The sequence below is a fragment of the Phytophthora sojae genome, assembly GCF_000149755.1.
Source record: "Phytophthora sojae unplaced genomic scaffold PHYSOscaffold_3, whole genome shotgun sequence".
In the NCBI taxonomy this organism is placed as follows: domain Eukaryota; phylum Oomycota; class Peronosporomycetes; order Peronosporales; family Peronosporaceae; genus Phytophthora; species Phytophthora sojae.
Window position 1 is genome coordinate 6,289,978 of NW_009258117.1, and position 21,117 is coordinate 6,311,094.

Genomic DNA, 21,117 nt, shown 5'->3' on the forward strand with positions numbered 1-21,117 from the left:
AGTGTTCCAGCCCTCTCTTGATTGCGTGCGTGTTCTCCCTCTTCTCTCCCTCTCTCTTCCTCTTGCCTTGTCTCCGGTACTTCGTCTCCTCTTCGCCTGCACACTCTCCAGTCTCTGAATGGAGAGATGCCGTCTCGTGGCGCGGTCTTCGTCGCTACAGCAGCAGCAATGCCCGACATGCTGCTTGCTGCGCGCGAGTATTTGTGAGGCTTGCTCATCGTCGTGATTTACAAAATCGTGCACTGGGACTCGTCGCTCTCTTCCAGCAGACCGGAATCGCGCTCGATCTCCTTGATTAGATAAGTAAACACCTCGTCTGCACTCGTGCACAAAACGCAAAGCCAACAGCATCAGTACACAAAAAGCGTCCACCTTCGCACCCAGCAAGCAGAGAAGAACGGCGACGCACTGATGTTTTCGTTGTCCTTGGCCGAGCACTCCACGAAGGGGCATTCCCAATTGCCCGCCAGCGCTTGACCTTCTTCTACCGTCACCTCTCTGACATCAACACCCCCCACACTTACATCAGCACAGAGCACACTATTGCATTCACCCAGTCATTGCAGGGCGGGCGCGGCACTCGCCTGGCCTTCTCTAGATCCGACATGCTGCCCACGAGCACGCGCGGCGGCTTGGAGCCCAGCATGTTGACCAGCTTCTCGTTGATCAGCTTGAGCTTCTCGAACGACGTGCGCGAGCCGATCGAGTACACGAGCACGTAGCCGTGCACGCCCACGGACGCCGCCTGCGAGAAGTTGGCGTACTCGTCCTGCATGCAATCGAATCAATCAAAGCAACAGAGTTGAGTCCACCATTCCTCCACCAAATGATACACCCACAGGAAACAGCAGCAGCATCTCCCTCACCATGCCCGCCGTGTCCACGATGTCCGTGACGAAGTGGGCGTTGCGCACGCGGATGGTCTTGTGGAAGGTGTTCTCGATGGTCGGGTCGTAGTTCTCCACGAAGCGGTTCTCCACGAAGCACGTGGTGAGCGACGACTTGCCCACGCCCGGGTAACCCAGCACCGTGAGCTTGCGCTGCACCTCCACCGGCATCTTCACTGCTGCTGCGTGTCTTGCTTGCTCTACGCTAATACACGCGACTGAGACACCGGACAGCGAGGCGACCGAATGAGCCCTGCCACCCGGCCGGCTGGACTTCTCGCGTTGCGGATTTGCTCCGATTTAGGCACCGAAATATCAGCAACTCGTAGTGAAATAGAATAAAAACACGTGTGATTCATATTTGCTTGGCGGCGTCCGGACGGCGCGAACACTACGCTCTCGCAATTGCAGCCAATGCGCTAGAGTGCATGCAGCACTGATGCATTGTACACTTACCCTCTTGTGCCTTGCATGCATCAAGCCGAGGTCGCTCTAGCTCACCGAACACGTCGACGCTCCACGTCATCTGATCCGTCTCTATTGCGAGGGGGTTCTTATCAACAATGTATCCAGTCTCTATCCAGAGGGAGTTCCAACCTCTAATCCCTCAGTCACATCCTGTAATGGCTCTTCAAACCAGGATCGAGTTCCTGACTTGACTGACGTCACGACGCCGACCTCCTCAAAGTCGAAACCGCATCCAACGCGCCCCCGACCCGACCTCGAGATGGACGGAGCTCGCGGCGGCGGCAGCGGCTTCTTCCCGCCGCCTCCAGGCGCAGGGCCCGCTCCAGGGCTTGCAGCGGGCGCCACGCGAGCGCGACCCGTGAGCGCCGGCACGCGGCTCCGCGCCAAGCCCTCGGCGGCGCAGTCGCAGGACTTCTTCGCGTCGCTGGGCATCGACGCCACGTCGCGCGGCCGCACGGGCAGCAGCGCCAGCACCAGCAGCAACCGCAGCTACAGCAGCATGACCATGCGCCCGGCCTCGGCGTCCGCCACGCCCCTGTCCACGGGGTGGCGGCCGCCCCCGATCGGCGGCCTGGGCAGCCAGAGGGCGGCGCCGCCCCCAGCCGCGCCCAGCGTCGGCTCCCTCCGCATCGCCAGCGTCCAGAGGACCGCCACCTCCACTACTACTACAACCACTACAGCGACGGCGGCGGCGGCTGGCAGCGCGCGGAGTGTGACGTCTAGCGCCGCTGCGACTGCGATGGCTGCGGGGTCCAAGCCGGCGCAGCTCTTCTCGATGGAAGACGCCGAGGATCTCTACAGTGAGGACGGGTGGGAGTGCGACTCGCCCTCGACGGTGCTGTCCAACCCGGTGGAGAAGAACAAGGAGGGGGAGAGTGCTTCAACGGCCATGGCAATGACGACGACGACGACTCCTGCTGCTGTCGCTGCTCCGGCGCTTGCAGCAGCGGCCGCGGCGGCTGCAGAGGCGCCGGAGGACGAGTTCGCGTGGGGGGATGACGACGACGCCTTCGCGTCGCCTGTGGCCAAGCCAAGTGCGCCGCCGACGCAGCCGCCGCCATTTGCAACGGAGACTTCTGCTGCCAGTACGTTTGAGACGAAGGCAGAGACGACGATGCCACCGCCTCCGCCTCAAGCTGCCGCGTTCCCATCGAGTTCGTTCGCTCCGGAGTCGACAGCCAGCGCGTTTGAGACCACGAGCTTTACTGCGCCGCCTCAGGAAACGAAGTTTGAGAGTGCCGTGCCCCCTCCTCCTGCTGTGCCAGCGACTTCTTCTTCTTCTTCTTTTTCGGTCGAGACGGCTCACAATCCCTTTGAAACGACGAGCTTTGGTGCTGCTCAAGCGCCACCGCCAGCAGCTTCTGCTGTGTCTACGGAGGTGCAGCAGGAAGAGCAGTGGGAAGAAGACTGGGACCAGCACGATGGAGCTGAGGTTGCTGCTGCTGCAGAGTCGAAGGCGACGATTGAGTCTACTGTCACCAGCACGACTTCTATCACGACGACAACGACGACGACTATTCAGACGGAGGCGGTGGCTGCTCCGGTGGAGCTTACTAGCCCCGGCGCTGATGCAGGAGAGTTTTGGGGCGACGGCGACGAGGACGAACTGTTCGACCACGATGATCATGCTGACGAGGAGTGGGATGAGTCGATCAAGGGTCAGGCGAATGCGCAGCAGGACATGCCGCTGACTTCAAGCGAGAACCCCAGTCCTAAACCTGCGCAAGCTTTCCCCGGTCAAGAAACGTCGTTTTCGATGCCTGCTCCACCGCCGCCGCAGCCCTCTACGCCTGTCGTGGAGGCTCCAGCATATGAGCAGCAGTCGGTGCCCCTGCCGGAGGTAGCCGCGAGTGCGTTCAATTATTCTGTGGCTGGTCATGTTGAAGAGGCTGCAGCTCCCAGTCACGAGGAGTCAATCGGTCAATCGCCTCCGGTTGCTGAAGCTAGTTCTCTGCCGCCTCCCCCGATGGATACTCCGATGTACTCGACGGAGGCCCCCCAGGAAGCGAAACCAGCTACCTCGCTGGATGCTGAAAGCTCGCCGTTTTCGAGTACGATGGCTAAGCACGCAAGCCAAGACGACGACCTTAATGTCTACCCTGAAGCACCGCGCAGCGCTCGTTTCCTTCACACACCGACTGGCACTGGTGGGCCGTTTGGACGTGTTCCGTCACCTCAAGGCGATGAAAGCTCCAGCTTTCAGAACGAGTTCTCTGCGAATGAGTCTACTATTACACATGATGTCCAGCAAACTACGTTTGCAGGTAGCGAAAAGGCTGAAGGCTCGGGTTCGTATGCGGAGTCTAGTGTACGGTGGGACGCTGGCTCAATGCATGCTGGTGGGGTGTCCTCTGAGGATAATGCTGGCCACCACAGCACCCGCCAGGGCCAGAGTGATGAAGAAGAGCGGGACTCCGTTGTGTCCTTCTCGGGTGAGAACTCTTTCTTCCCGTCGGCGGGCCGACCTTCATCGCTATATGGCGGGTCCCAGTCCTCCTTTGCAAGCCATCGGATGTACCAGTCGTCAGTTGCGAGCACGGATCACGACGGCAGCTCTATTGCCTCATTTGGGGTGTCTTCCGCTGGTGCCACGTTTGGCGGCTCGGAGCGTGTGAGCGAAGGAGGCGCTTTTTCGGATGGCACGGTGTCGGAAACGCCCAGTATGGTGGACTCGTCCAATGCTAGCACGGCATTCGGCACGGACTTCCCGTCAGTGAGTGAGGGGCAATTTTCGGCGCCAGGAACGACGATCGGTGGGTCAGATAATGCCAGTGACGGAGGGTTCTCGGATGGCAATGCATCCGAGACTACGAGCATGTGTGAGTCTGTGAGCACGAACCCACGATTTGTGTCAGAGTTTAGTTCTTCGAGCGGCCACTACGTGACGGAGACGGTTGAGCGTCGAGGCGTGCAGGAACCATTCACATCATCTGTGCCAGAGCCGGACTCAACGTTCCAGGAATCCGAGCCAGCTCCTGCCGCGTCGATGTTTGGAGGCAGCGAGTCCTCTGCGAATGCCAATCCGTTTGCAAGCACGCCGAGTGCCTTCCCTCCTCCGCAGCAGACGACTACTACTCCGCCCACGGCTGCGCCGGTGTCAGATAATGCGGTTCAAGATGAGGGTGTGCAGAGTGCTGCCTCGCTGTTTGGCGCCACTGCAGGTGCTGATGTTCCCAACCCCTTCAGCTCGTTTGGGGCATCACCTGCTGCTGCAACTGTAGCGGAACCTAAGCCTGTTGTTGAGCACGAATTGCCGGCCTCAGATGCCGGGGATCTCTTTGGCTCCGGTTCGGCCTCGAGTGGGTTCCAAAGTTCTTTTGCGCAGCCGGCTCAAAACTCGTATGGATCGAGCTACCAAGCTCAGGATCAGGTACGCGCTGTTTACTGTCAGGGTTGTAATGTGTTTCACGGTCGGAGATTTCATTCGTCTAACATGATCGTATTGTGCGCGTTTGTCTGGCCAGAGCTACAACCCAGCTGGGCGTGGCAGCTACTCTGACAGCGCGTCGGCATTTAGCTCCGCACCGAGCCAATTTGCATCGTCGCGTCCATTCGATCGACCTGCCGCATCAGGCGTTTCCACGCCAAGTCCTTTCGATCGACCTGCAGGTTCAGGGGTGTCCGCATCGAGTCCTTTTGAGTCTCAAAGCTCAAGCAGCTACAATAGTGCGGATCCGTTTGCATCGCGAGGCGGTGCACAGAGTGGGTTTGGAAACTCGGCGCCTTCAGCTGACAGCGTCTTCAGCGGTGGAGGTGGATACAACAGCGGCGTCAATGCTAATCAGAGTGCGTCTTCGCACTTTGGTGGAAGTGGAGCAACCTCTGCCGACTCGGTCTTCAGTGGCCATTCACGAGCGGATAGCAGCAGTTCGGCGACAGCGGACCACTTCGGACAGCAAACAAGTGCACAAGGGTATAATGCCTCGTATGAAGGAAACCAGAACTACAGCCAGTATGGCCAAGGCGCTACGACGTCCGCGAGTGCGTCTGCGACGCCCAGCCACTTTAGGAATCAGTCGTCGGCAAGCGTAGATGACCACGCTCATGCTACAACAAACGCTTTTGGTGGGCAATCGTACGGGCAAACCAGCGATGCCAGTGCCCATTTCAGTCGCCAGTCGTCTGCAAGCAGTTTTACGAGTGGATATAATGGGCAGAACCGCTACGGCAGTCAGCAAGCTGGGGCATCGACTCCTGCAACGCCGGATAACTACAGCCACAAGTCCGCAGCAGAAGCCTTTGCCAGCCCCGCTCAGCCGTCGTACGGTGCTCAGCAAGACAACCGGTACAGCAGCCAACAGTATGGGCAAGCCTCAACCCCTGAAACGCCGGATAACTACAACCGTCATTCAGCAGCAGAAGCATTCAGCAGCGCGAGCCCTGCGCAGCCACCGCATGGGACTCAGCAGAGCAGCCACTATGGCGGTCACCAGTTCGGTCAAAGCTCCACTCCCGCTACGCCAGGCAGCTACAGCCACTCCGCGTCTGAAGCATTTGGAAGTGGAGCTGCAGCCCAGCAGGACTACAGCCACGGACAGTATGGCCAGAGTGCATCACATGGCCAAGGCGCAGGTTTTGGGGACCACACGCGATCATCTTCGAGTGCGTCAGCCGACGCATTCATTGGGCGTTCGTCGGCAGTCTCGGAAACAAGTGCGTCAGCATTCGGTGGACTGCGTTCGGCTACTCCTTCGTCGGGATCGGCTTACCAGCAGCAAACAACGCAGGCTCATGCCCAGCCGTCATTTTCGCGAAGTGGTAGCACCGCGTCGTCACATGCAGAGCAATATAGCTCGCATGTGTTGGCAAACACGGCGACGATGCGGACGTCGGGCCACGCGCGCGACTTGAACACGTCGTACGGCTCTATTGAAGAGAAGAGCTTCTCGCGCCACGCGTCTAGCTCTTCGATGAACCGGTATGGAAGCGAGTCGTCGTATGAGCCCCAGAGAAATCTGCAGCAACATCAGGAGAGCACGCCGTCGCATCCTCCAGCTGACGCAAATTCTTTCTTTGGTGGGGCGTCGGCTGCGGCTACTGAAGTATCAGCCTCCTCGTTCTTCGGAACCACCGCTTCCCAGGACTCGTCGGCGTTTCAGGCAGCGCAGCCCCAGGAACCTGTTGCTGATTCCAGCATTCCCCACGTGCAGGAGGCTTCGCAGTACGCGTCTCCATCTCAGCAGGACTATGAGCAGGAGCAACAGTACTTTCAAGCCGAGCCGATGCAGCACGAGTCCAGTGGCGACTACTTCGGAGCGGGTGCAGCAACTACGCCTGCGGCTGCAGTCGAAGCTAGTCCCAGTGCTGACATGGAATCGACGCATATTGTGGATGAGATCCCAGCTCCACCGACTGAGAGTTTCCAGCAGGAGCAGCAGCAGGAGCAGGAGCCTAGTAGCTACGATGGCTTCGTCGGTACCAATGTTGAAGCTACTGCTGCTGACACGCAGGCGAGCGCGATTCCACCTTCTGCCCCCGAGGGCGACGCGAACCGGCCTCAGGCATTTGATGGATTTGCCGGATCGAGCTCACAAGAGTTTGACTCGCAGACTTCGTCCAACTTTTTTTCGTCTTCACCAGCACCGCAAGAAACTGCTACGACAGCTACGCATCAATTCCAGCACAGTGACTACGGACAGGAGACGCAGGGGCAACAGCAACAACAGCAGCACGTGCACGACGCTGCAGCTGCCTCTTTGCAATTTGCAGAGACCCACGCTTCGTACCAGCAGTCTAGCGGTGCCTCGTACAGTTCAGCAACTCCAGGGAACTACTTTACCTCGGGTGCTCCAGGAGCCGGTACCGCAGCAAGCCCCGCTGGTTACTCGCAGCAGCAGCAGCAGCAACCGCACTACCAGGCACAGCAACCCCAACACCAGCAGTATCAACAATACCAGGAGCCGCCGCAGCAGCAACAGCAGCAGCATGCAGCCACTGGGTACGGTTACCACGGTGGCGTGACTCAAACCCAGCCGCAACGGACAGGGTATAACGCTGTTAATCGGGCCGGATACGGGGCTGCTACTGGGCACGGATACGCCTCGCCGAGCTTGCAGCCATCCGCGGCCCCTGTCGTTAAAACCAGCAACAAGTACAAGGACCCGTGCGTTGCCCCGCCCTCGTGTCTGGCGTCGTTCGGGTTTGGTGGCAACGTGGTGACCATGTTCCCGAAGAGGAAGCTGCGGCTGAATATTGCAGGAAGCAGCTACCGCAACAGCCCCCGGGGCCTCCCAGCGTACGTATTGTGAGCAGGTGGGAGAATTATAACGTTTCACTGACCTCAAGTTTTTGGTATGATGCTGTACACAGGCCGTCCGAGTTTGACAATGGTGGCAACGGTGAGCTGCGCAAGGGGCCGGTAAATGTATACCGGATGGACCAACTTCACCCGAAGGACAAGGAGTTCGAGCAGATGGACGTCTTCCCTGGTCCGCTAACCGAAGATGTCTCGGATGAGGCAATCCTGGAATACCTGGATGATCGACTGAAGCGCAGTGAGGCGCCTACGACTGCTGATGAGGCTGAGGACGAGAACGATCGTCTGCTACTGGGCGTCCTGCGTGTCTTGGTCAAATGCAACGGAAAGTTGCGCTCGGACCCAGGAACACTGAACCCGAGCGACCCGAACTCGCCCGAGGCTCAGCTGATCGCTTTGCTCAGTGAAAACAGCAAGCGGCGTTGTGGCAACCAGCCTCCGACTTTCCCAGCGACTCGGAAGCCCCAATCTGTGATGGTACGAGTTGGTATGCACCTGTGTTTCCTTCGATTCTATACTAACCATGATGTGTCAATGGATATTTGGCAGCACCCCGATCTTGCGCTGAAGCATTCGAACGAGCTCCGTGAGCTGCTTTTGGTTGGTGACCGCAAGGGTGCGGTTTCTTCAGCTATGGCTGCGCACATGTGGCCCGAGGCAATGCTGATCGCGTCATTTACCGACAAGGAGGAGTACAGGGTAAGCAAATGGTCCGCCCGCCCAAAGGTGCACTTACTTCCCTACTAACCACCTGCTTCATGTTTCCCTATTGACAGCGAGTGCTACGCACGTACTTGGACGAAACGTACGCAACGGGCGATCCGTGCCGCGCTCTGTTCATGTCCTTCGCTGACCAGCAGGAGAAGAGTGTGCAGGAACCCAAGCGGCTACTGCAAACGAACGCCCAGCAGTCTACAGAATCGCTCATCCTGTCAAAATGGGTGTCGCACGCCCAGGTTCTTCTCGCGAACCGGACTGCGGATACCAACAAGATTCTGACGGAGCTCGGTGATCGGTTATGGAACGAAGCTGGCGCGGTTGCTGCGGCACACGTTTGCTACCTGCTTGCTGGTACTCAAGTGGAAGCTCCGATGCCCAGCTCGAAGATGGCGTTGCTGGGTGGGGACCATCGCACCCCCAAGGAAGCGCGGTTCTACGTGTCACCTGGTGCCGTGCAACGCACGGAGGTCTACGAGTGGGCCCAGAAGCACTCCAAGGGCGCGTCGGCCAATCTCATGATCCCGTTCCAGGGCTACAAGCTTATTTATGCCATGCTTCTGGCGGACCACGGCAAGCTCGAGACAGCCTTCAAGTACGTGACGTCCATGCTCGCTGTGATCAAGGCGGTGACGGCCACAATGAAGCCCGGCACGTCCATGTATCTGGAAGGAATGAAGAACCAGCTCACCGTACTGGATGATCGACTGCGCCAGCACCTCGGCCAGGACCGCGTGGCCTCAGTGGCCGCGTCAACCGGCCGTGGAGGAGGCCGGAAGCAAGGCGGCAAGTGGGGACTTGGCAGCGCGTTGAGCATCATGGGCAAGATCGTGAACCGCGTGGTGGAAGGCACCGACTCAGCCCCCGCTGCACCTGCGGGTCCTAGCGCGACGACGCCCGGCGGATTGTACGCGAACGAGGCCACTCCGCCCGTGGCCAGCAGCTACCCGAGTGCCGCATCAGCTACTACCTCGACTCCGTCGCCTGCACCAGCATACCCGCAACAGCACGTTCAGCAGACCCCGCCGACCAGCTCGCACGGACCTTCACCGGTGCCGGTCAACTCTTACGGCCACGCTACTCCACCTGCGTCGCAGGGAAGCGCTCCCGGATCCTCGAACGGGTACAACCGAGCTCCTCCTGCAGCGCCGCCAGCGGGACCGTACTCGAGGCCAGGAGGCAACGCCGTCCCTCCGTCAGGGCCGTTCTCCGGCAACGGGCGACTTGGTCCTCAGCAGCAGCAGCAGCAGACGTCGGGCCCGTTCTCTGGAAATGGGAGGCCTGCTCCGTCGGGGCCGTACTCCAACAGCGGCCCGCCTTCACACGGCCATGGTACGGTGCCGTTGATGCGCTCGCAGCACTCGATGGAGCCTCCTGGGAGCAACCACAGCACCCACAGCAACAGCAGCTTCAACAACATGCCGCCGGCCCCGCAGCACCCGCCCCAGCCCCCGCAACAGCAACAGCAACAACAGCAATACCAGCAGCCTCCGTTGTCCCAGTCGTCGCAGCATTCGCAGGACACACCGACTGCGCGCCCCGCGTTCCAGAAGCCAGCCCCGATCGATGTATCGCACGACGACAGCATGAGCCAGCCCAAGGCTCTTGCCGCTGGTCTGGCTGCCGAGGTGGCCGCTTCGCTTCCGCCCACGGACGCCGCTGCGATGAGTGGCCCGTCGAGTGACAAGGGCAAGGCGAGTCCCAAGTTCAAGAGCGTCAAGAAGCCCGCGCGCTCCAAGACGCCGCCGCCCAGCGGCAGCTCCAAGAGCTCCTCCGGATGGCTGTCGGGCATCTCGTCCTTCATCGCCACCAAGATGAACCCGGAGGCCAAGGTGGCCAAGCTCGGCGAGCAGATGGAGGCGTACTACGACGAGAAGACCAAGCGCTGGGTGTTCCCCGGCGAGACGGCGAGCGAGGAGCCGACGATGCCCAGCGCCCCGCCCACTGGCCCGCTACCGGGCAGCGCGCCGGGCTCCAGTGCTACGGGCGCGCCTCCTCCGGGCGCGAACTCGGCTCCAGGCTCCATGAGCAGCGGCCCCGCGCCGAGCAACGACCCGCTCGCAGCTTTGATGGCGCCGCCTCCGTCTCACATGTTGATGAAGAAGGACCCGCTGGCGGCCATGATGGCGCCGCCTGCACGCTCAGGAATGTACGGAGGCGCACGTCGTGGCGGCTCAACGGCACAGCGCAAGCCGCCGCGCCCGCAGTTCGCTGTGTTCAAGCCCACCGCCGCTCCGGCACCAGCTCCGGACGAGCAGAGCGAGTAATATAACGACTGCGAGAGGTGACGAATGGGGAACGACAAGTGGTATATGGTGCTGCAGTCCCAGTGGAGCACAAGCCTCGAGCCCTGCCAGTAAGTACTGTAGCAGTTCTTGCATTTAGATACATGTCGTACGTGTTGCACTTTGCATTTGCTTGCGCCTGCGTCTCTCTGTCTCTCTGTCTCTTGGAGTCGGCCCATTTACTCCTTCTTGTCTGACGCAGCGCTGGAGGGAGCAGTGCTGGACTGTTGCTCGGGCGTCTGCGCCTGCTGCTTGATGTCCTCCACGCCGAAGAACTTGTCCAGCTGCTTGTCCGCGTACCTCTGGATCTGCATCAGCACAGCTCCATGTAAGTCTCCACTACGCGTGTGTATCAATCAAATGTTGAAAAGCATCAGGGTTTACCCCCGTGAAGACGTGCTCGTGCTCGCCGTGGCCTCTCCGCGTGCCGTACTCGGTGAAGAGCACCAGCTTGGCCGTCATGGCCCCGCAGGCCACCCACGAGAACACCTGCAGGGAGCGGTGGTAGCGGCGGTCGATCATCGCCTCAGGTTGGTCCTTGCGCATTAAATTGGTCAAGCTCGACAATGATAGTGAGCCGTACTTAACACGACACGGCATGATGTATGCATGCATCTGGCAAGCCTGTTGCTGCATGGGGACGACTAACCTTCACCCACTGCGTTATGCTTCATTATGATATAAATTTGCTGCTACATGAATATAGGTTTGCTATGCTGTGGCCCTCTCTACCCGAAGAGCAGGTACAATATGTAGGCACAGAGCGCCAGGAGCGGAGGCGTCAGCACTCTCCGACGGACGATGCGAGCCCGGCGCCGCTTCTCGATACTTACGTCCTTCGACGAGATCACGAACCAGTGGTTGGCCTTGGACGCGTCGTGCAGGTAGCTCACGACGTCCCAACCATCGTGAGACTGGACGCTGAAGTGGCCGTCGGAGATCTCGACGGAGTAGCCCTGCGGGTACTGCAGGTGCGGAATGAACACTTCCGTCGGGTGCATGGAGGTCTCGTTCGACTTGCCAGGGTCCGATACGTACTCGAGCTCGTACCGCACGCGATCGAGCAAGAACTCGGACTTGGACGGGGTGCCGGCGATGCGTGTGGCGTAGGGACGAGCGAACGCTTGAACTGCTCGGGCGCAGGCGTCTCGCTCCGGCACCGAAAGCTGCAGTCCAGACCGGATGGGCTTGTCCTTACTGATGAGGCTCAAGTCCTCCAGATTCCACTGGTCGCCGTACTCGTTGCAGTTGTCGGACGTGTAGCACCACAGCGTGAAGGAGACCAGGGACGCCTCAAGGCACGAGATGGTGTTGTCCAGCGCGCCGACTTGTGCGCGGAAATCCCCATTCCGGAATGCTTTGCCGCCGTGCATGTTGAAGGGGATACCGGTCTCTCCGATGAGCGTCGGCGCGTTGTTCATCTGCTCGTTGCCGTACACTTTGATACCCGCGAGCTGCTTCAGGTGTGTTCTGCGCACTGCAGCGAACCCGAATGCAGGGCGCTTGGTCCTCGGATCTACCGTGAAGTACGGGCGCCAGGCTTGTAGGAACAGCGTGACACCATCGTACCAGTGCGTGGCATTTACTGCGCGCGGAATGAGCGTATCGTCGATCTCCGGGAACTCGTCGATGCTGAATTCCAATGGCGGTAACTCCACGAACAGCAAAATGTGCGGCAAAATACCGCGGATACGCTCCGCAAATCTCTAAAAGTCGCACAAGAACCAGTTAGTTACCGGCATCATCACAAGTTCCTCCCCTCATCCAGGTCTCTTACCGCTGCAAAAGGCACGTAGCAGTCTCGACCGAACATGATCCCTGCAAAGTGGTCAGGACGCAGCAGCACCGGTTGGCCCGTCATGCTGTCCACGTCCCAGATCCCTTCCTCCCGCCACACACAGCGTCGTCCTTGCTTCCACGCGCGCACCCCGTTCGGATCCACAGTGACCAGCTCATCAGGCCGTCCCAGCACGTGCTGGTTCGCTCCGTTGGACCAGCGCTGAATGACCTGCTGGTAGCCGTCGGCCAGCGCCATGCCCTGGAACGGCGTGGGGGCCAAGTCGTACTTGAGCTCTCCGTGGTGGAAGTGCTTGCTGAGGTCCTCGAGCCCCAAGTAGCCGGACGACGGCTCGTTCATGGTGCCAAAGCCCACGATGTTCGGCAGCCCCTTCAGCGCCTCGGCCAGCTCCGACATGGCGTTCAAGTAGTGCGACTGCAGGTACTCCTGCACCTGCACGCCCTCGATCCGACACGACGGCGCGCACTTGGCGCCGCCCCAGAAGAGCGAGAACATGGTGGCGCACGCCATCTTGAAGTAGTTGGTGGGCCAGATCATCTTGGGAAACTTGGACACTTCCAGTCCGCACGTCTCGACGCAGAGCGCGGCTTTGGTAGCTTCAAAGTGCCGCGGCTCGAGTCCTACAGCTTCCAGCGTCCACATGGGGGCACCGTCCCCTCCTGTCCACCTGGACCAGACGTCCTGATGCGGGTCCACGTAGATGCTGAGTCCGTAGTCCGCGGCGATTGCAAGGATGTCGCGGATGTAGCGCAGGTACTCGCGGTCGTACACGCCCGGCCCGCCGTGCTCGATGGCCTCCCACGTCACGATGAAGCGCAGCAGCGTGAGCCCCCAGCGCTGCAGCCGCGCGAAGTGCGCGGGCGCCTCGCTCAGCGGGAAGGGCCGGTTGACGAAGGACACGGAGGCGGCGCCGTCGAAGAAGCTGCTGCGCGAGTGGCGGTCCGTGTGCTGGTAGCCGCTCGGCAGCTTGGAGGAGCCGCCCAGGTTGACGCCGCGCAGCAGCCGCACGCGGCCCTGCGCGTCCACGAAGTGGCCGTTGCGGATGCCCACGGCGCTCTCGTTGGTGGTGGGCAGCATGGACGCCCGCGGGGACGGCGGCAGCGGGTCGAACTCGAAGGACGGAGCGACGGCCATGGCCAGCAGCGACGGAGGGGAGGAGGTTATGCTGGTACCTTTGCTCGAATTTGCTCGATCGATCTGCGACGTGTGCGAAAACCGTTTCGGCCAATTATAGAATTTAGTTTTTCAGCGAATCAGCGGGCGCCCGGTGATAGCATAATCAGCTGACCGCGATGACCCGGTGATCGATCGCCGTGATGATGGAAGGCAACATTGCAGGAGGGTTAACTCCGTGCTGTAGCCGCCAATGCGGACAGCGCCCAGTTGCAATGCTATAGCTGCGGAGGCGGCGTGCCCAGCGTTGCGCGAGGTGAGATCCAAAACACCATAGAGAGTGTCGCGTAGCACGATGACGCTCCACCCCAGCAGCGGATGGATACATGCGCTGCTGCCAAGCAGAGACCCGTATCCAGGATACATCCTCTGAGGGCCGTTCTTAACAGAGGTAGATTGGCTGAAGCCCGACGGCTTCAACCAGAGATCCGCGCTCGGCGGCGACCGACCCGACGGTCCGTCAAGCGGCGACGTGAGCTGCGCTCGCCCTTGCTTTGGACAGTACAGCGCCAGCCCAACGGGGCACACGTGTGGCTCTCCATCTCCGAGCGCGTGAGTCGCACGCGCAGCCCAAGGTAGGACCAAAGCACCAGCTTCCTTCGGCGCTTGGTCCGCCGCGAGTCAGCGCCCGTAGAAATGTGGCGAGCGCCTGGTAGCTCCCCACACTGAACCCGAAACAAGCAGATCCGCCCGCGCCGCTCTTCAACGTGCATCCCAACTCACTCACACACTCGCTCAGTCCTCCACGCGGACGTAAAGCCCTCAACGCTGCGGGCGCAAACACCACAGCGCTTCACGGGCGTCGGTCTGTAATGTCTCGCAGTCGTGGCGCGCGTCGAGCGTCGAGCCCACGACGCGACGCTGTGGCCATCGCGAAGAGCGCCGTGGCCGTCGTGTCGTCTTATCCGGATGCCAGTTCACTGCGCCGTAATACCATGCTGCGGCATCAACCTTCCCTACAGCATCTGATACGATCCCAGAAACGAGTCGCGGATCCACCTCTCTTGCAGCATGCGCCTTCGTCCGCGCATGACCTCCTGATCACCCCGTCTCTGTGCGTCTACCCGCCCAATCGGCGTGCAGCTAGTGTTCCGGTTGCTGCTTCGGGGGCGGCAGCTGGCGCGACGGAAGAGGCCACATACAGTCGCCCAGTCATCCCTCGCCCCCTCATCGCGCAACGCGTCCGCCAATACAATCGAACCACACCGACCCGACCACTTCACCGAGTCGACGCTCGCTCGCAGTCGCATTCTCCAGACAAGAGGGCGAGGCGAAGGCGGCGCGCGAACAGCAGCAGCTCCATCCCCCACCTCCACCACTACGGAAACCTCCCCCCCCCGGTCTGCATACAGTTGCAACACAGAACTGTAACCTCTAGGGCTGGACAGAGACGACGGCAAAAGATGAGCGACGACTACCGCGGGCCCAAGTTCGTGGGCATCATGGGCCACGACAACGTGAGCCACAACGGCAGCAAGACGACCGTCTACTTCGTGCAGGTGCAGGTGCCCGAGGGCATGTTCATCGTCAAGCACCGCTACCACGAGTTCAAGGACTTCTACGACAAGGTGCGTCCTCAACTGAGATCTCTCTGGAGCCTGCACTATTGGCGGGTTTTCATTCAAGGATGGTTGTTATCTAACAGTTTTGGTGGGGATATCGGTTATGGTTGCAATTGTCGGTGTCAGTTGTCAGGTGAGGGGTACCGCTGCCCCGCGCTGCCGCCCAAGAAGTTCCTGGGCTCGTTCAACAAGGAGTTCATCGAGAAGCGCCAGCAGGAGCTGGCCAACTGGCTGCACCTGCTGTGCCAGTTCGACCCGGCCTCGGGCAAGTCCGACCCGCGCTCGTCCGAGCTCTTCAAGGAGTTCATGCTGACGAACGTACGTTTTTTATTTTGTTTGCCATTTTGAACGGTATTTATGGCGGTTTATTGATTTATTTGTGGCATTTGTTTTGCTGTTTTACCGAGCAGAAGGAGCCGCTGGAGAAGTACCAGGGCACCAAGGCCATCGCGTACGACGCCGCGCCTTCGTCGCAGTCGGACGACAATGAGACGGCCATGTACAACACGCCCAAGACGTCGCTGGACGACTTTGAGCTGCTCAAGGTCATCGGCAAGGGCTCGTACGGCAAGGTGACGCTCGTGCGCAAGAAGGAGGGCAAGCGCCTGTTCGCCATGAAGTCGCTCAACAAGTCCAACGTGAAGCGCCGCAACCAGGTGGAGCACACGCGCACGGAGCGCCGCGTGCTGGGCCGCGCCAAGCACCCGTTCATCGTGCACCTGCACTACGCCTTCCAGACGTCGCAGAAGCTCTACTTCGTGCTGGACTACTGCCCCGGCGGCGAGCTGTTCTTCCACCTGTCGCGTATGGAGAAGTTCGAGCCCAGCATGGCCCGATACTATTGCGCCGAGATCACGCTGGCCCTCGAGCACCTGCACGACCTGGGCGTTGTCTACCGTGACCTCAAGCCCGAGAACATTCTGTTCGACTCCGTCGGCCACGTCTTGCTGGGTAAGTTTTATCTTATTGCAGGATTTTGCTGTATCGACATGGTTCTTATCATGATGTTTTATCGTCATTGCAGCCGACTTCGGACTTGCCAAGGAGGGCATCACTGACGGCGCTGAAGGCACGAACTCCATGTGTGGAACTCCCGAGTACCTGCCTCCTGAGATTCTGGACCGCGTCGGCCACGGCACGGCCGTCGACTGGTGGGCTATGGGCATGGTGCTGTACGAGATGTTGACGGGTCTTCCGCCCTGGTACACGCGCAACCGCCAGAAACTGTTCGACCGCGTGCGCAATGCTCCTCTTACGTTCCCGGACGACGTGGACCCCGTGGCTCGCGACTTTATCAGTGGCCTGCTGCGACGCGACCCGAACGCGCGCCTAGGTAGCAAGAGCGCCGACGAGGTGAAGAACCACCCGTACTTTAGCGGCATGAACTGGCAGGACCTGTACGACCGCAAGATCCCGCCGCCGTTCAACCCGTGCGCCAGCGCCGGCAACGCCGAGGAGACTAAGAACTTTGAGGCGGAATTCACAAAGATGCAGATCAACAGCGTGGAGAACTCGGCCCTCGGCGGCCTGCGCGTGTCGGACGCCTCGCGTCCGTCCATGACGTTCCAGGGCTTCACATACAACACGCCTAACGACCTGTCCATGAGTGGTTCTGTCGGCCGGGGTTAAAGGGCTTCTTCGTGTTAAGAGATCCCGCTTCTGTTTCGCTGCTTTACTCGAGCGTTCATCAAGACGCTCGAGCGGCAAAGAAGTGATTGCTGGATGGAGGGAGTCACCAAGTGCCTCGAGGCAAGCGAGAACGGAGAAGGGCAGTACATGTAGGGAACGGACGGACACCTGACGCGATGCAAGTCAGTCAGCACGTCGTCGCGCGGACTCGGAAGGAAGAGTTCGATGCACATGCTACATGAAAAGGGGGCGCGACGACGCGGACATGGCGAGCTAGCGGGGAGAGAGAAGAAGTCACGAGTGCGTTTGTTTGGATTTTCAGCGGGGACGGGAGCTACGTCCCCCTCAACCCGTCTGATTGTTTTTAGTTTGTAAACAAATGACTCAAATTTGAAGATCAAAACTCACTTAAAGCCCTGCTTGCCGCGAACACCTTGCCAATTTGTCTTGGTGTGGAGACTCGACGTGTTTAGGATACCGGATAAACTAACTGCATTTAGAGTTCCATGACGTTGTTCACTCCAGCCTGGCCCTCTGCGTCAGTTCCGTCGTTGTCGGTGGCCCCGGCGTTGTCGGATCCACTGCTGTCAGCTCGAGGGATCTTGCCATACCTCACAAGGTTGCGGTACTTGTCCTTCAAGTCGACATTGGACCGACTGTGAAGCACATCAGGGTACTTGTTCTTGATGAGCACCCACACGTTTGAGTACTTCTCGCAGAGCCTGTAGCCCTCGATAAGAGCGGCTTCTTCTTCTGCTGACCAACGCACAGGCTTGCGTCGGGGAGCTCGGCGACCAATTGGCCAAGCATTGACGGCATTCCCGTTTTCCGTTGGGGTCTGGGAGTTTAAACATAAAAAACGTCAGATTTTCATGGACAAATGCACAGAATCGCAATGCAATTCTTACGAGTGGACGCGTGACCGAGCGTCGATTTTCTTGGCGAGAGGCCCTTGCGACTTGCTCTGCGCGAGGTGGCCTCGACGAAGCTGGTCGCTGTGGCGCCGAAGCTTCCTCCGAAATATCAGAGTGCACAGACTCCGTTGATGCTCCGTTCACTGTACCAAACAAAAACACAAACGGTGAGTTACAGGCCCGTGCTTGGTTACGAGTAAATCAAGCACGCGTAGATCCAATCGGACCTTGTGTCTCGGCTGGCTCGACAGGAGCTCCAACTTCAGCATTACCAGTGTTCACGGGGTCTTGTGCCTCCTGCGCTCGCTCTTCACTTGATGATTGATCATTACTGGCAATGCCAATGGAGTGTATCTGCGATAGATCCCGCCACTCTCGCCGAGTTCCGCCAAACCTCTTCTCTAGCAGAGCGCGCGGGATAACCTTCCTGTATCATCAACAGAAAACGTACGCGTGTGTTGTAAGAACCCCGACACGATGCCTTTTTCAGCAAACTCTTTTCCAGCACTCACTTCGGACCGCTCGCTGCTTCGGCAGGGAAAGCGATCTCGAGCTTCGTGGGGCCAAGCGCAACCGATTCAATCAAGCACAACGCCCGCTTCATATCGCGCCGGAAGACCGCGTCGTTGAGTCGGTACAGCTCGTAAAAGGCATCCCAGCACTCCTACGAAAATCAACACCCAGCAACCAGCCCCCTTCACATCAATACCAACCCAACACTTCAGAACCATAACACAGACCAACACCAACCTTTGGCTCATCCTGCTCGAAAATCCTCTTGAAGGCCACAAGGAATGTGCTCAACTCCGACTCCTGCCCGTTCCTACAGTCCAAACCAGCATCATCAGCACTTCGGCAATTCACCACTAGCTTCAATATCTCTCGCTCGATCTCACCCTGCCACCTTGTCTCTGATCAGCAAGCACGTCTCGTAGATGCCTTCAGCATGGCACAACTCGTCGCTCTCCAGCTTGAACAGCTCCGCGTCCAGCCCCTCAAAAGCCACAGCGAACCTCTCCACCAGCAGCTGCACCAGTAACGCATCTCGTCAGCCTCTTAACAGCATCATAACATCACTTAACAGCTATCTAACATGGAGGAACAGCGGCGACCGGAAGAGCTTCTGGCTCGGGCCCGAGGGCAGCGCCGCGTCCAGCTGCAGCAGCCGCTCGAACAGGAAGGCGGCGTCCAGCGGCTCGGCCTCCAGCTCCTGGCGGATGGCGGCCAGCAGCGCGCGCCAGCGGAAGGAGCTCGACTCGGGCAGGTCCTGGCCGGTCTTGCGCAGGATGTCGGCGACGGCTGCGCGGCCCACAGAGCGGGTTACAGCGTCAGAGAGGCGGGGAAATGAGTGGAGAAGAAGATGTACAGCAGAGAGGAACCCACCATTGGCCCCTTCCAGCGCGCCGATGCGCGCCAGGAACTCGCCGCAGGCCTCGAGCGCCGCGCGCATGACTTTGGTTTGATTTTTGAAGAAGTGATGTGGGTGTTCGTAACAAATGGTATTGTAACGGTTATGTGGTAAAAGGTGGTTTGTTGACGGGAGCGTACAATGGACTCCATCTTAGGATGGCTGCGTAGTGGGCGCGAAGCATTGCTATCAATTCCATCGAGCCTTGCGAGTTGTTAGGTGGAAGGAGGGCCATAGTAGAGAACTTGGATACATGCGGCTCCCATGCGGGAGCAGCCAGCTCATCCATTCGTGGGCGGTGGCTTCTACTTCTGGTACATGTAGAAGTTTCTACAGTCCTAAGAACGAGGACGACAGCGGCATGTTGAAGCGGCATGTTGCTTTTTAACCTTCGACGAGGCCATGGAGAGGACAACAGAGACGGTTATTTGGCCACCGATGTTACTGTCGCGGCCGTAACACTCAACAGCACGGGCGCTCGCTGCAATGCAACGAAAGGGTTTTCGCTCGAAAAGCTCGCAAGATGTCATGCCCGTCGTTGTGCATCCGGCTGTCTTCCGCGTCGGTCAAAACACGCAGTGGTCTTGCAAAAGTTGCAGTTGTGTGACAGCAGCCAACTAGTCAGCATGAATTCGGTTCACATCTGCCCAATCAGCGCGCTTCAGATCACATCCAGGAGCACGGCTACACCGACCGTAGCTCTCCGGGTGCACAGCTGGATCGTTCCAGTCAAGCCTCCTTGTGGCCTTCAAGGTCTCCGCTGTCAAGCGCAGCGCGCCGGCTGCTTGGACACCATGCGCCGCGCTGCAGATGTCGCCAGTGTCCCACACACACGCGAAAATCCGCGCTGAATCCACCGCAGCTGGCGAGTAACGGAGCGTGAGTGTGTCAAAACCCAACAAGCATGGAGTGCCTCGAAGCTTCGGCTTCCTCCTCGACAGTCGCGAGCTCGGCGGACAGCCGCGCGATGGCAGCGGCAACGGACGTCGTTGCTGCAGCGGCTCGTCCTCGCTGGAAGAAGGCGCTGTCGCTGGGCTCCACGACCTCCACGGCCGACTCGGAGCGATGCACGGACCTGGACGAGCTCGACATGGAGGCGCGCGCGGCGGACGGCGTGCTGTCGCTCAACGCCAAGACAGGCGTCTACTCTGGCTGGGTGCACGTCGCAGCCTTTGGCGGAGGCTTCGCCAAACGCTTCTGCCGCCTGGAGGAGCTCGTGTGCAAGTTCTACGCCTCGGCCGAGGACGCCGACAAGCGCGTGCGGCCCGTGGCCCGCCATGTCATCATCTCAGTTCGACGCGTGCACGCGCGCAACAAGACGTTCGCGTTCACGGACTACGAGGACCGCTCGGTGCTGCTGCACACGTGCATGGGGGCGGACTTTGAGCTCTGGTTCGGCACGTTCGCGGCCATCGTCAAGGCCACGCAGGTGGCCAAGTCTCACACCAACACCACTCCAAGCTATCGACGGACCACGACAGTCACGCCGAGGTTCACGAGAGGGGGCAGGAGGCACCAGGCGGCGCTGGACGAAGCCCAACGCCTGCGCGCTCTAACGGCGCCAATGTCTCTGAGCTCCGTGAACTTGACGAGGCCGCAGAGAGCCGAGCTGCCGCCTGTTGCCGTGGATGAGGATGACCCGGAACGCACGCACACTGTGTGGCTCTATGTGGCAGCTCCGTGGTGGCGGAAGCTGCTGCTTCGGCGACAGAGGATGCGACGGTACTTCGTCTTCTCCGGGACGACCGTGAGCTGCTTCAGCGTCAACAAAGAGGGCAAACGCGCCATGTTCACGCACACCATCACGTCGTGCTCTTACGACAGCGACAAGGACGCCGGGTTGCTTGAACTCGAGTGTGGGAACTCGCACAAGAAGCTCCGACTCAACAGCAATTCCAACGACGGACGCAGTGCAGTGGCCGCCACTGCAAAGTACATCCAAACCTCTCTAGACTATCAGTAGGAACTACCTAACCAAGAACTATGAAATGCAACCTCCACTATTTATTATCCTGCAAAT

At 59.6% G+C, this 21,117-nt stretch overlaps 6 protein-coding genes across 6 annotated transcripts; 3 read left to right on the top strand and 3 right to left on the bottom strand.

Annotated features, from left to right (window-relative positions):
- Positions 1–164: 164 nt before the first annotated feature.
- PHYSODRAFT_354380 (hypothetical protein) lies at positions 165–1,126 on the bottom strand. Its single transcript, XM_009525685.1, has 4 exons — positions 867–1,126; positions 585–769; positions 410–498; positions 165–316 (listed from the first exon to the last, which is right to left on the bottom strand). The coding sequence occupies exons 1-4, from the start codon at positions 1,056–1,058 to the stop codon at positions 228–230; spliced, it is 555 nt and encodes a 184-aa protein (XP_009523980.1). The 5' UTR covers positions 1,059–1,126; the 3' UTR covers positions 165–227.
- A 488-nt stretch (positions 1,127–1,614) lies between these two features.
- Positions 1,615–10,595, top strand: PHYSODRAFT_262855 (hypothetical protein; the record flags this gene model as incomplete). The annotated part of the gene is made up of 5 exons (XM_009525686.1): positions 1,615–4,725; positions 5,057–7,590; positions 7,665–8,088; positions 8,161–8,310; positions 8,388–10,595. The coding sequence occupies 5 exons, from the start codon at positions 1,615–1,617 to the stop codon at positions 10,593–10,595; spliced, it is 8,427 nt and encodes a 2,808-aa protein (XP_009523981.1).
- A 357-nt stretch (positions 10,596–10,952) lies between these two features.
- On the bottom strand, positions 10,953–13,545 carry PHYSODRAFT_299068 (hypothetical protein; the record flags this gene model as incomplete). The annotated part of the gene is made up of 3 exons (XM_009525687.1): positions 10,953–11,243; positions 11,447–12,319; positions 12,391–13,545. 3 exons carry the CDS (start codon positions 13,543–13,545, stop codon positions 10,953–10,955), a joined length of 2,319 nt encoding a protein of 772 aa, XP_009523982.1.
- A 1,299-nt stretch (positions 13,546–14,844) lies between these two features.
- Positions 14,845–17,503, top strand: PHYSODRAFT_350723 (hypothetical protein; the record flags this gene model as incomplete). The annotated part of the gene is made up of 5 exons (XM_009525688.1): positions 14,845–15,152; positions 15,273–15,464; positions 15,557–16,097; positions 16,171–16,576; positions 17,467–17,503. The coding sequence occupies exons 1-5, from the start codon at positions 14,988–14,990 to the stop codon at positions 17,501–17,503; spliced, it is 1,341 nt and encodes a 446-aa protein (XP_009523983.1). The 5' UTR covers positions 14,845–14,987.
- Positions 17,504–18,197: 694 nt separating this feature from the next.
- Positions 18,198–19,139, bottom strand: PHYSODRAFT_495710 (hypothetical protein; the record flags this gene model as incomplete). The annotated part of the gene is made up of 5 exons (XM_009525689.1): positions 18,198–18,353; positions 18,440–18,512; positions 18,616–18,716; positions 18,783–18,988; positions 19,073–19,139. 5 exons carry the CDS (start codon positions 19,137–19,139, stop codon positions 18,198–18,200), a joined length of 603 nt encoding a protein of 200 aa, XP_009523984.1.
- Positions 19,140–20,001: 862 nt separating this feature from the next.
- Positions 20,002–21,060, top strand: PHYSODRAFT_489786 (hypothetical protein; the record flags this gene model as incomplete). The annotated part of the gene is made up of 1 exon (XM_009525690.1): positions 20,002–21,060. The coding sequence occupies one exon, from the start codon at positions 20,002–20,004 to the stop codon at positions 21,058–21,060; it is 1,059 nt and encodes a 352-aa protein (XP_009523985.1).
- Between the last annotated feature and the right edge of the window lie 57 nt (positions 21,061–21,117).